This window comes from Phodopus roborovskii, unplaced genomic scaffold (assembly GCF_943737965.1).
Source record: "Phodopus roborovskii unplaced genomic scaffold, PHOROB, whole genome shotgun sequence".
Taxonomy (NCBI): domain Eukaryota; kingdom Metazoa; phylum Chordata; class Mammalia; order Rodentia; family Cricetidae; genus Phodopus; species Phodopus roborovskii.
Genome location: NW_026126407.1, coordinates 9,114,413 through 9,127,943, shown reverse-complemented (window position 1 = coordinate 9,127,943; position 13,531 = coordinate 9,114,413). Strand labels below are relative to the sequence as shown.

Here is a 13,531-nt window from a genome sequence, read left to right as displayed (position 1 = left end):
GGCTCCCAAAGTCCATTCGTGCACTAGGGATAAATACTGGTTCTACTACCAGAGGCTCCATAGACTCCCCAGACCTCTTAACTGATACCCACGTTCAGGGGTCCTGGTTCAGTCCTATGCTGATTCTCCAGCTATCAGCCTGGGGTTCACTCTCACCTGTTCTTAATAAACCTGTTTGTTCTAAAGAAAATACCTTTAATTTTTAAAGGTAGTGAAGGAAGTCTTGATCAGAGTTCAAGATGAGGTTGATGTGAGCAAATTAAAGCAACAGGTGCTAGTAAAAGTTAGAAAAGTGGCCAAAAGAAGCTTGCCCTGCATATGTACCTCAGGCCATGGGGCAGTTGTTTTTTTCTAGTGTTGAATCTGGTGATACCTGGTAGTTAGTTGTTGGCTATTGTTGCTTTATAGAGAACTAAATCCTTTGCATAATTAGTGGAAAAAATGTGAGAACAACAAAGTACAGGGATAACCAAGGTGGTCTTGGATAAAAAAGGCAAAGATGCTTGAAGAGACATTAAAGAAACTAAAGGTTGGTGATGCTGAGGGAGGGAAGTCAGACTCATGAGGTCATCTGGTTACAGGAGGAACCCAGGGCGGGCTAGCAATGTGCCCTGAGTTTGGCACTTCCACTTTCCGTATCCCTTTGTGACAGGAGTTCCTAATTCTCTTCCACTTTGATTTCTGTTGTTTCATTCAGGGAGAAACTCCTTTGCATACCGCTTGTCGGCATGGCCTGGCCAACCTCACAGCAGAGCTCCTGCAACAAGGTGCCAATCCAAACCTGCAAACAGAGGAGGCTCTGCCTGTGCCTAAAGAGACTCCAGTCCTAATGGGTTCTGCAGATGGCATCTACCTGCAGACACCGTTGCATATGGCAATTGCTTATAACCATCCAGATGTGGTGTCTGTCATCCTGGAACAGAAAGGTAGGTAGTTGTGTCTGATGCCCAACATTATGAGCTGTGGAAATAGTTGTTTGGGCAGCTGACTTCAGAGGCTGTTGCTTCCTTTTCTGAGTCTTCTACAGCTAGTTTCGTAGGTACTGCTTACAATGCAGTTGCTACAGTAGAGTCTGTTTTCATTGTTTGGGGGATGTTTAAGTTTTAAGAAAGTTAATTTACCTTAAAATTTTGCTCAAATAACAGGTCTCTGGATTTCTACTCCCCACAAGATTTATCTGTTTGCTCCCTTTGAAAAGTCAATTAGTTTATAACTGAGTCTTATTCTCTTGAATGCCTTAAATGTGATCAAGGAGCCAGGTCTGGTGGCTCATGTTTATAATCCCAACACTCAGTCAGAGACAGGAAGATTGTCAGAATTTTGAGGCCAACCAGGACTACCAGTGAGACCTTATTTTCCTCCTTAACTCTACCTTAATCAAAAAAAAAAAAAAGGTTCTGTCAGCCACAGTATGGTGAATTCAAGTTTCTTTTCCTTTTAAAAAATTTTAGCCAATGCTCTTCATGCCACAAACAATTTACAAATTATTCCGGACTTCAGCCTCAAGGATTCTAGAGACCAAACTGTGCTAGGCCTGGCATTATGGACTGGTATGTTATGTCAAAGGAGATGAGTAGTTGGGTATATTAGAGGGGGCAGGAGGAAGTCATGGGTAGACTAGAGGGAGGGAGGGAGGAGGAAATGATGGGTAGACTAGAGGGGGCAGGAGGAAGTGGTGGGTAGACTAGAGGGGGCAGGAGGAAGTGGTGGGTAGACTAGAGGGGGAGGAGGAAGTGGTGGGTAGACTAGAGGGGGGAGGAGGAAGTGGTGGGTAGACTAGAGGGGGGAGGAGGAAGTGGTGAGTAGACTAGAGGGGGAGGAGGAAGTGGTGGGTAGACTAGAGGGGGAGGAGGAAGTGGTGGGTAGACTAGAGGGGCAGGAGGAAGTGGTGGGTAAACTAGAAGGGGGCAGGAGGAAGTGGTGGGTAAACTAGAAGGGGGCAGGAGGAAGTGGTGGGTAGACTAGAGGGGGGAGGAGGAAGAGGCAGGGCTAATGGTTTTGTTGTAAATAACTTAATGCCGGCTATGTTCACTGAAAGATTGTTGCCTTTGAGAGCTTAGAGGGTCTGTTTGTTGTCAAGGGACTGGGAAAGCCAAGTGTGCGTGAAAGGGGAGTGTTTATTTCCTAGGCATGCACACAATTGCTGCCCAACTTCTGGGCTCTGGCGCATCTATCAATGACACCATGTCGGATGGGCAGACTTTGCTGCACATGGCCATAAGGCGGCAGGACAGCAAGAGTGCACTCTTCCTCCTGGAGCACCAAGCCGATATAAACGTCAGGTGGGATGGAGTGGTATGCTGTCTTGTAATTCCAGGTCATTATGTAATTGAGATGCTTCAAAAATCAGATCCTGGCTTCTAGATGGGAATTTTTTTTTAATTCCTTGTTGCATAAAGGAAGAGAAACAGTGGCTCTCAAAATGTATAAATGGAGTCAGACCTGGGTGATGCATACCTATAATTCCAGCTGCTTAAGAGACTAAGGCAAGAAGATAGTTGAAGGCCTACTTGAGCAAGTTGGGAAGACTGTCTCAAAATGAAAAATTTAAGAAGGGCTAGAAACTGAGTGTGTTGGCACACACCTTTAATTCCAGTACTCGAAAGGAAGAAGCAGGTAAATCTCCATGAGTTCAAAGCTAGCCTGGACTACACAGTGAGACCCTGTCCTTAAAAACAAAACATAAAAGGGTAGGAACACACCACTCTGGTAGAGAGCTTGCCTAATGTACTTGGCCCCTATATTTAATCCCAGTTATAAAAGAGATGGTAGAAGAGCATTTGCTGAACACTGAGTTCAATCCCTAATTCATGTCCTCCAACAAAAAGGTTATAAGTGAGTATCATCATGGACATTCACAATCATAGCCAAACTGTACTCTTTCCTTCTTGATAACTTTAAGGCCTAATGTCCAAAATAACAGGAATCTCATTAAAAAGGATGATCCAAAAATCAGTCCTTATTAGGGATTTCAGTTGCAACAAAGAACACTTCAACAACTAGGCTACAAACAGGGTTAAAGGAGAAACAGACTTTAATTTTTAAATTCATATATTTATCTAGTACATGTGATATACACCCATGTCTGCCACAGTGTGCATGTAGTGGTCCGAGGACTTGTGGGAGTCTGTATCCCCACATGTGTTCTGAGGATCAAACTCGGGTGTCAGGCTTGGTGACAGACCTGCCAGCCTCAGACTTTAATTTTTATCAATGCATATTCATAGGATCCTTTATGGATTTCCGGTGTCAGGTGACACTGAATTACAGAGTGGGGGAACAAAGTGGGTCTTGTTTTTCTTTTGAAGCTATCTTGTGTATCCAAGGCTTGCAACAGTCTGTAGCTGAGGGTGACCTTAAGTTTCTAATCCTTCTACCCATCTCTCCCAAGGACTAGGATTGTAGGCATGCATGCTGGGGATGAAGTCCAGGCCCTCATGAATACTGGACAAACATACCTACAACTAAGCTATATCTCCAGCCCCCTTTGTTTGCTTTTTGAGTACAATAAAGAGAAGTGGCTGTATTTTCTTAAAAGGTGGAAAAGGTAGATACAGCTGACAGGTTTGATTTCCTTGAGAACATTCTAAGGTGCATGCATATAAGGGATCCAGTAGTATCTAGGCTTTGAAAAACCTGGAGAGTGCTGTTTTCTTTGGCTGCATTTACAAGCATTGATTTTGATTGTGGTCATTATGTCTTGGTAGGACTCAGGATGGGGAGACTGCCCTTCAGCTGGCCATCAAAAATCAGCTTCCACTAGTAGTGGATGCCATATGTACCCGAGGAGCTGACATGTCTGTGCCAGATGAAAAAGGGAACCCACCACTATGGCTTGCCTTGGCAAATAATCTGGAGGACATTGCTTCCACTCTGGTGAGTCATGCATAACAGAGCCTCTTCTCACAGATGAGAATATGTTGTGTCAAAGATGGATTTGGTGCCTGTCATCATAGGAGCAAGATGTCATCCAAGTTACAAGCCAGGTCAAAGACAAACAGTGGAAAGTCACATTAACTAATCCTAGGTTATAGGGCTAGAGAGATTTAAAAGCACTTGTTCTTACAGAGGACCCAGATTTGACTTCCAGCATCCATGTGGTGGTTAACAATTGTAACTCCAGTTCAGGGAATCTGATGCCCTCTTCTGATATCAGCAAGCATTGGGCATGCATGTGGTATACAGACATACACGCAGGAAAAATACTCATGTGTATAAAATAAGTCTAAGGAAGTGTGAAGCTCAGCTGGTTATGGTTGCATTCACTTTTAATCCCAGCACTGGGTAGGTAAGGCTATGACATCTCTGAGAGGACAAGGTCAGCCTAGGCTACAAAGCAAGTTCCAGACTAGCCAAGATTATACATTGAGACCCTGTCTTAGGTGGGAGGGAGGGTAGTACTTTATACTGGCCAGTACTTCTATCTGGGCTGTCTTTGAGACAACTGCAGAGGAGTACTAGAGTGGAGGGGGTGCCTCAGGCATCTCCTGATGGGGGCTGATTTGATGCTGTGACCATCAATATATTACTACATTCCCAAATCTCAGGTCTGTCTGTATGTTGGCAAGACACATCTAAAAAGTGAGGTAAGCCTAGAGTCTCTCATTTATCACTCTGAGAGTCTGCACTGAGGTATTTTGTACCTGAGGCTTTTTATCAACTGTTTTGAGGGATTACCTATTAATTACAGGTGTGTGTTGCTAGGGGACTTTGGAGTACATATATCAGCAGGCACTGTCCTTAATAGAACACAGCTATAGAGGCACTAATGTGTACTTCCAAAAACCATACCCCTAGGGCATAGTATAAGAATTTGTACAGAACAGATTATATTTAATTTTTTAATGTGTATGGTGTTTTGCCTGTAGTATGTCTATGTACCATGTGCATGCCTGGTGCTCATGGAGGCCAGACAAGAGCATGAGATTCCCTGGAACTGGAGTTACAAATGGTTGTGAGCCACTATGTGGGGATTGAAAATCAAAACTTGTATTCTCTAGAAGAGCAGCCAGTGCTCCTAACTGATGGGCCAGCTATCAAAGAGCAGATTTGAATCAGTGTTTATAAGACTAATGAGTGGTTATGATTGATAAAATCATCAGTTACTTGTTGCCCATGACTTATCTGAAAAGTAATATACATGTTGCTCAGAGCTGAAAATAAGCATTTTTACTTTTGCTCAACAGTTTTTGTGAGAAAACTGTGTTTCTCTGCAGGTCAGACATGGTTGTGATGCCACGTGCTGGGGTCCAGGACCCAGTGGTTGTCTTCAGACACTTCTACACAGAGCCATTGATGAAAACAATGAGTCCACTGCCTGCTTTCTTATTCGCAGGTCTGAGAAGCCAACGTATCTCTTTTTTTATTCTGCTTACTGCCAACCACCTCTTTCTTATGTTAAATCACCTCAGTCTTGACATGCCTATAGCTGGCCTTGACTTTCATAATTATGATTATCAAAAGGTCACTCTAATGTCATGTCAAGTCAGCTAAGAACCAAGTTAGCTGTGGAGGAGGGAGGGGCTCACATGCCTAGATCAAAACCATCTTCTGCTTTGGGAATTTCATTGACCCCTTTTACCTTCAGACCACTTCCCACTGTGAAGTCAGGAGGCTAGCTTGGAGAAGACCAAATGGACTCATCTGAGCCCCACCACAACACTTGAACCATAAAAGCTTATAGCCCTCTTAGAGAATGGGATATGAGGAGGCAGGATAATTTGGGAAACTTTGCAAATAGTTTCTCAACGTTTAAGTGTTTACATATCCCTAGGAAGTCCCAAAAGAGGCTATGGCTGTAGTACCCAGGCCTTAGAACTTGCTGGGAGGACCAGAGCTAGCAGAATGTGGCAGTGGTGGCTTTGTCATTAGAGCAGGCAGAACTGCTGCTCTCTGGCACATGCTGCTAGGCAAGGTGGTGGGTGACTTTCTGTTTCTCTACTTTAGTGGCTGTGATGTGAATAGTCCCAGACAACCGGGTACTGATGGAGAAGGAGAAGAGGAGGCAAGGGATGGGCAGACCCCCCTGCATTTGGCGGCCTCATGGGGACTAGAAGAGACAATTCAATGTCTTTTGGAGTTCGGTGCCAATGTCAACGCACAGGTATATAGTTTTTCTTTTCTGGGGAGGTGAACTTAGAGGAATCTTCTTTTGTGACAAGGGGTCTTATATATTACTTACATATATTATATAATGTTTGACTTATATTTTATAAACTGGGCTTTATTATGACAGTCAGTGACTTTCTGCGTAATTAAATTGATTTCAGGTGAATTCTTTGTGCCTTGCTCTTTAGCATAAAGACAGTTGTTTTATCTGTTGTACCTTGCTTCTTAGCACCCTTACAGATTTCCACACAGAATTGGGTTAGTCTCACACTGAGGACTAAGGACTGTATTTAGGACTGTGTCCCATTAATTAGCTCACAGATGCTCTTAAGCATTCAGACCTGTGGGTGTGTGGGTGTTGGGGGGCGGTGCAGACAAAAGGCTAACCTTAGGTGTTTTTATTCAGGCAGTGTCCAACTAATACATTTTTAAAAATTTACTTTTAATCTTATGTGTATGAGTGTTTTGCCTGCATGCATGCAAGTGTATTACATGTGTGCCTGGTGCCAGAAGAGACCAAAAAAGGGCACTACATCCCCCAAAACTGGAGTTACAGTTGTAAGCCTCCATGTAGGTACTGGAAACTGAACCTGCATGTTCTGAAAGAGCAGCCAGTGCTCTTAAATGTTTAGCCATCTCCCCAGTCCTTGTATCCACTTTAAGACAGGTTCTCCAATTGGCCTGGGACTAGACAACTAGGCTGGCTGTCCAGTGAGCCCCAGAATCTACCTGTCTCTGCTCCCCAACACTGGAATTCCAAGCCCATGCTCTTTACATACGTCTGAGGAGCAAGCCCCAGTTGTCATATTTGTGAAGCCAGCTCCCCAGCTCTAGAACAGCTTCATCCGCAGCTTGTTGTATAAATGAGAGCTGAGGGTGACTGCAGCTCTTCTGAAACAATGGGTTTGTTCTGGGCTCTTGCTGCCACTGGGACACTGTGGTCACTGGAACACAGTGTGATAGAGAGAAGCTTCTAGTCATCTTTATATTTTACCTTTTTAGAAATTGATTTCACACACTGGGTCTCATAACTGAAATTTAAAAGTTACCTCCTTGTATACTGTTCCTGAGTTATATCTTTCCATTAGACACGGAAATTTGCACCTTATTTCCATAGGATGCAGAAGGAAGAACACCTGTCCATGTGGCCATCAGCAACCAACATAGTGTCATCATTCAGCTGTTGATTTCTCACCCTAACATTGAGTTGAGTGTACGAGACAGACAGGGGCTAACCCCTTTCGCCTGTGCCATGACTTACAAGAACAACAAGGCAGCCGAGGCCATTCTGAAACGAGAGTCTGGGGCTGCTGAGCAGGTCAGTGACCAGCCACCACTATTCACCACAGCAGAATTTTTCATATGGAGACTAACCAGATGCCACTAACTACACACAGACACTTGTTTTAAATATTAAATTCCCCCTTTTTCAAAAATTTAACTATTCCAGTGTCCCGTGTCTACTGGCTGAGGCGTAACCTGGTAAATGGCCATGACTAGGGAAGAGCTCACATGAGGGCCTGGCATTAGAACTCTGTGGGTATGCAGCTGAGCTCATACTCTGCATTTCCCAAATGCTCTGATAATGAATGCCTCTAAAATACTAAAACTTGTGTTGTTGGGCAGTTTTCTGAGTGTTTTAGATGCATTGTTACTGAGCACATGCATTTTCTCCTTGTCCTTTGCCATTTCTGTATCATCTTCTAAATCTTGGTTTCAACTTGTTTATAACAGTGGTTGGGAAATGATGACAATGACTGATGTGTTGAAAGCTGGAATAGGTTTGTCAGGTCTGATTTTAGCCAGCTTGGAGAATTTTGCCAAGATTTAGAAGGAGCCATTTATGAAGATGACTGCTTTCTTAGCACAGGCTTTGGTATCTGCCTTTCTTTATCATTTTCCTAAGTGTGAGTGGATGTATAGCTTCTAACTTTGCCCATGCTTAGACTGAGACACAGTACATGATAGAGTTTGATTTGAGGAAGCATTCTTTTAGCTTGTCTGGCATCTACCTCCCATTGTGTGTTAATCTAAAGCTTAAGAAAATTTTTGAAGCCTGATTGGCTGCTTAGGGATTGAGATGGGATCTAGTTTGGTCAAAGCAGAGGCCTTGCAGCTAATCATCATGTTTTCTTCTTCCTTCCATGTGCCTTCCTTCTGTCTTTCAGTTAGTCCCTTCTTGGTTTTCTATCTCCAGTTCCTACTACAGGAGGGTGCCAGAGCAGTCACTCCCTTGTCCTGACCACATTCATGTGTGTACATGGTTGTGTTGGGGGTGGTGTGTCATCTACTGTTGGAGCTCTGGAACTGAGGAAGGACATTTCATGATTTTTCCAGTGACCTGCTTAGCTTGTGGGCATGCAGAAGGATCCCATTCTTAAGAGTAGCTGGCTGACAGTGTGGTTCTTATTTGTTTGTTGTAGGTAGATAATAAAGGTCGGAATTTTCTCCATGTGGCAGTTCAGAACTCTGACATCGAAAGTGTTTTGTTCCTGATCAGTGTCCAAGCCAATGTGAACTCTAGAGTCCAGGATGCTTCCAAGTTGACCCCTCTGCACCTTGCTGTTCAAGCAGGGTCAGAAATCATCGTCCGAAATCTGGTAAGTCACAGAGAAATGAGTGAAGGCAAGCATGCTTCAGGATATCTACAGAAGTTGTCTTTGGAGATGTTGTGAATGAAAAGCATAAATCTGGGGGGACTAAACCAGGAAGACAGATATGTCAAGAGGTGGAAGGTCCCAAGTGCCATAGTGCATGTGCTAGAAGTAGACTAGAGATGCTGGAGTCAGGCCTTGAAGGCCAAGGAGGATTTGACAGACAACAGAACGGGACAGGAGGTCAGCTATGTTGTCTGCCTACTTACTATCAGGCTCTCTGCTGAGACTTTCTCCCTCCCTCCCTCCGTCCTTCCCTCCTTTTCTGTTTGTCCATTTTTTTCCCACCCTGCTAACCTAGATGACCTGGAAGTCTCTAAGTTATGCAAATCAATCTGACCTCAAACTAACAGGTTCACCTGCCTCTGCCTCCCAAGTTCCACTATTCCAAGATTAGGTGAGACTTTTAAACTCCAGAAGGAAAATTTTACACATTTAAAATAGAGTAGGTTAAAAAGACTCCTCCTAGGCTCTTAGAAAGTAATTCATGTAACTAGATTTGAGTTAACTCCAAAGACCAACTTTTCAGTACAACATAATATCAGACAGGGACAAGCCTGGAAAGAAAGGGTGTGGTGGTTAGACAGAATGTATGCAGGTATTTTATTATATAGGAGAGTTTGTTTGAAATTTGGTAAGTGTAAGCATTATGGACATTCTTATATAATACAGAGTATAATTGCAGCACTTTGTAGTTTTGGTATACTAAAGTCTTAGAATTACTGTGTTCTAAGGAATAGCCATTGAACATACTGGTACATAATTAGTCTTTGGCAGTGGTTTTGCTGGAATTATCTACAAGATCCTACAGTCAAGCTCTGCCAGGAGGATAGATTTGTTGGTTTCTATAGATAAGAGAAGACAGGTAGACTTGACCCTACTGATAGGACCTTGAATTATGGGAGAGGCTGATTGAGTAATCAACTTTAACAGCTTCTTGCAGGAGCCAAGGTGAATGAATTAACCAAGCATCGTCAGACTGCCCTCCATCTTGCTGCCCAGCAGGACCTGCCCACCATCTGCTCAGTCCTCCTAGAGAATGGAGTGGACTTTGCTGCTGTGGATGAAAACGGAAATAATGGTAATTCCTAGACACATTATGTACTGTGTTGTGTGCTTGGGCCGTCCTTCTTTACAGTAAAGTTACAATGTATCCTTAAGTCTGTTTCTCCTCTGGAAGATTGGTTTATACAGGAACAGAGCTCTGGGCATGTCCTGCTACCCAGCAGCTTCCCAATTTGTGACCCTGGTAGTCTACAGTATTTAGTTTTTCAATTGCATTTTTAAAAAGATTTTAAAAATTCATTTAAAATTAGGTTTGTGTAGGGGAATGTGCATGTGAGTGCTAGTGTCCTTAGAGGCCAGAGGTGTTGGATCCCCAGGAGCTGCCTGGCTTGGGTACTAGGAATTGAACTAAAGTCCTCTGTAAGAACAGTGTATGGTCTTAACTTCTGAACCATTTCTACAGACCAATGTCTTTTTTTGGCCGGGGGGTGGGGAGGGTGGGGAGTGTCAGGGGGTTATGTACATTTCTAGAGGACAATTTACAGGAGCCAGTTCTTTCATACATGTGGGTCCTGGGAATTAAATTTAGGTCTTTAGGCTTGATGGCAGGTACCTTTACCCAGTGATCATGAGGCCCTTTTGTTTTACTTTGTTTGTGTGCCATGTGTGTGCATGTGTGCCTGCCTGAGTCACTTTTTACTGCTCTGACAATGCGCCATGACTGCCATGGCAGAGAGCATGGCATCAGATAGGCAAGCATAATGCTGCTGCAGTAGCTGAGACCTTATATCTAAGTGGGCTTTTGAAACCTCAAACCCCACCCTTAGTGACACACCTCCTCCAACAAGGCCACACCTTCTAACCCTTCCCAACAGCTGCACCAAATATACCAAATATAGAATCATCAAATATGTGATCCTTTGGGGGCCATTCTCATTCAAACAGAGACAGAGAGAAGCAGAGACAGAAGTGAAGCCATTAAAATCTCATCTTTGAAACCACCAGCATGGCTTAAGAGAGTGTACTGATGACTGTGGGGAGGGGACAGGATAGGAAAGGATGGCTCTGTATTTGTCTGGTTACTGCTGAGTGCATTTAGATGGGGTGGGGAGGAGATAGTGCTTTTTCTGTGTGCTTCTGGACTTGCAAAGTAAGAGGATTTGCTCCCCAGCTCTTCATCTTGCGGTCATGCATGGTCGGCTCAACAACATCCGAGCTCTTCTGACAGAGTGTACAGTGGATGCTGAAGCCTTTAATCTGAGGTGAGTGTGGCTGGTCCCAAGCATAGATTAGGGTACCTGGTAGCCTAGCCCATTTCTCCCCCAAGCCTCAGGTGCACCTGAGTAGCTTTTGGTTCTATGGTAATTTTGATTTTGTAATGAATACTTTTTAAAAACCTACTTTTGTCTGTTATATATCCTTTAGATTTAGTTAAGACCACAGAGTTCAGGAAATTCCTTCTTTGGTGTGACACGTATATAACAGATACATGTCTAACCTTTGCCAACTTGTTTTATCAGAGGCCAGTCACCACTACACATTCTGGGACAATATGGCAAAGAGAACGCAGCAGCCATCTTTGATCTCTTTTTAGAGTGCATGCCTGAGTATCCTTTGGACAAACCAGATGCAGAAGGCAACACAGGTATGCAAATAAGGTGTCTGACTTTCAGCAGCTGCTGAAGGTCTCTACCATGGAACCTGGTGTCTGACATCTGAAGTGTTTCAGGTACTCCAGAACCTCATGCCTGTGACCAAGCAGACCTTTACGTTTATTCAGTTAACCAGGACCCTTCCATGTTCCTGTTTTAATAGAGATAAAATATAACCAAGACTCAGGCTCCAGGAAATATGTACCTGTGATATGATTTGAAGAAGTGGCTAATTCTACCTTGGTGCCTTCTTGAGAAGACTAACTAGGCTTCTCCAGTGTCTCCCTTTCATGTGTTTGTGATATGCATTTGCAGTCAGTCTACCTAAGCTACTTGCCCAGGTTGTAGCTTCAGAGGCATGTAGGAAGAGACTTCATGTACAGGGTCTGATTTATGGAGCCTTAGTTTCAAGTGTCTCATTGTGTTATATTTTAGTAAGAAGACTGGATAAATTCTTAGCCTCCTTATATACATGGCCTCATTTGATACTGGGATTAAGATTCCTCATGTTACTACATCATTTTGAGTTAAAAATTTAATGAAGTATCTGCTAAAGGGAGCCGAGGGAGCTATCTTTTGCTATTTGTAACTTTGTAGAGAGCAGGTCAGAGCCTGGCTTCTTGCTGGGCCAACATTTCACAAGGAGAGGCTCCTTTGGATGAAAGAACATTCTGGATCATGTTCCCTATACTAATTTTACTTCTCTGTATGTACTGAAATCACAGGTCTTTACATTTAGTTACACTGCAAAGAGCTTTGTCTTTGGTGGTAAAAGCAGTGATTTTTGACTGGGGAAGGCAACTGAGAAAACAGTTTTTTCCCAGTGTTTGATCCCTATATTAGTTCCTTATGATGGACTTCAACTCTAGTATCACCTGGCTTCTGGCCGGACCCTTTTTTTGGAAGATGTACCAGATTCTGCATGGAGTCCATACTGGGGCTTCAAACTCTTTTGTGCCTGCACACTACTAACAAATGTCCTGCCATTGTTCTTCTCTGTGGCCAGCTAGCACTGGTGGGAAACAGACTTACCTGTGGTTTTGTTTTCTAGTGCTGCTCTTAGCTTATATGAAAGGAAATGCCAACTTGTGCCGTGCCATTGTTCGGTCTGGGGCTCGCCTTGGGGTGAATAATAACCAAGGAGTCAACATTTTCAATTACCAGGTTGCCACGAAGCAGCTTCTGTTTAGATTATTAGGTAAGCAGCATACTTTCTGTACCTCCTCCAAAAACAGTTATAATGCCATGTGTACAAGTATTGGTGATCTTTAAATTGTTCTTTTGCTATTGTTGTTCTTGGTTTTGGGGTGTTTGTTTGTTTTGTTGTTGTTTGGTTTTTTTTTGAGGCAGACTTTATAGCTTTGGAGCCTGTCCTGAAACTCAATCTGTAGAGCAGGTTGGCCTCCAACTCACAGAGATCCACTTGCCTCTGCCTCCTGAGTGCTGGGATTAAAGGTGTACATGTGTCACCACCTCCCAGCAGTTTTTTTTTTGTTTGTTTTTTGTTTTGTTTTGTTTTTGAGACAGGGTTTCTCTGTGTAACAGTTCTGGCTGTCCTGGAACTCACTTTATAGTGAGTTTCAGGGTAGTAGCCTGAAACTCAAAGATCCAGCTCTAAATTTCATACTTTACTCTTAAGATCTGAACCTGCTGTTTCTAGGCACCATGTAAGGCTCTTTTCTCTGGAAGAGGAAGGGCCTTTTTTCAGAATGTTTGCTTTGACATCCCTGTTGTTTTCCCATTTCCCCTCAACATTTAAGAGGCCCACAAGCTCTCCACTGGTAATATTGACTATGCCCCGTGGCTGGTTTTATTTGTTTAATAATTTTTAAAGACTTATTTGTATGAGTGTTCTGTTTGCATATATGCATGTCTACCACATGCATGCTTGGTGCCAGTAGAGGTCAGAAGAAGGTATCAGATGCCCCCTGGAACTGGAGTTAGGGATAGTTGTGATCCATGGTGTGATATGGGAACCTGGGTCATTTCCAAGAAAAACAAATACTCTTCACTATTGAGCCATTTCTCCAGCCCTCAACTATTTTAATTCTTACTTGTATGTTTTTATGCCTTTCTTTTGAGATGGTAGCAAGAATTAGAATGTCATAAGCC

The 13,531-nt window shown here is 43.3% G+C and overlaps 1 protein-coding gene across 1 annotated transcript in view; it reads left to right on the top strand.

Annotated features, from left to right (window-relative positions):
• The window catches only part of Ankfy1 (ankyrin repeat and FYVE domain containing 1), a 56,761-nt gene that overhangs the window by 37,367 nt on the left and 5,863 nt on the right, over window positions 1–13,531 (top strand). Inside the window, exons 12-23 of the mRNA XM_051180066.1 lie at window positions 698–926; window positions 1,452–1,550; window positions 2,129–2,282; window positions 3,708–3,876; window positions 5,217–5,335; window positions 5,947–6,103; window positions 7,226–7,426; window positions 8,532–8,708; window positions 9,696–9,843; window positions 10,939–11,029; window positions 11,288–11,412; window positions 12,471–12,617. Coding sequence (XP_051036023.1) covers window positions 698–926; window positions 1,452–1,550; window positions 2,129–2,282; window positions 3,708–3,876; window positions 5,217–5,335; window positions 5,947–6,103; window positions 7,226–7,426; window positions 8,532–8,708; window positions 9,696–9,843; window positions 10,939–11,029; window positions 11,288–11,412; window positions 12,471–12,617 — 1,816 coding nt within the window. The remainder of the gene's footprint in view (window positions 1–697; window positions 927–1,451; window positions 1,551–2,128; window positions 2,283–3,707; window positions 3,877–5,216; window positions 5,336–5,946; window positions 6,104–7,225; window positions 7,427–8,531; window positions 8,709–9,695; window positions 9,844–10,938; window positions 11,030–11,287; window positions 11,413–12,470; window positions 12,618–13,531) is intronic.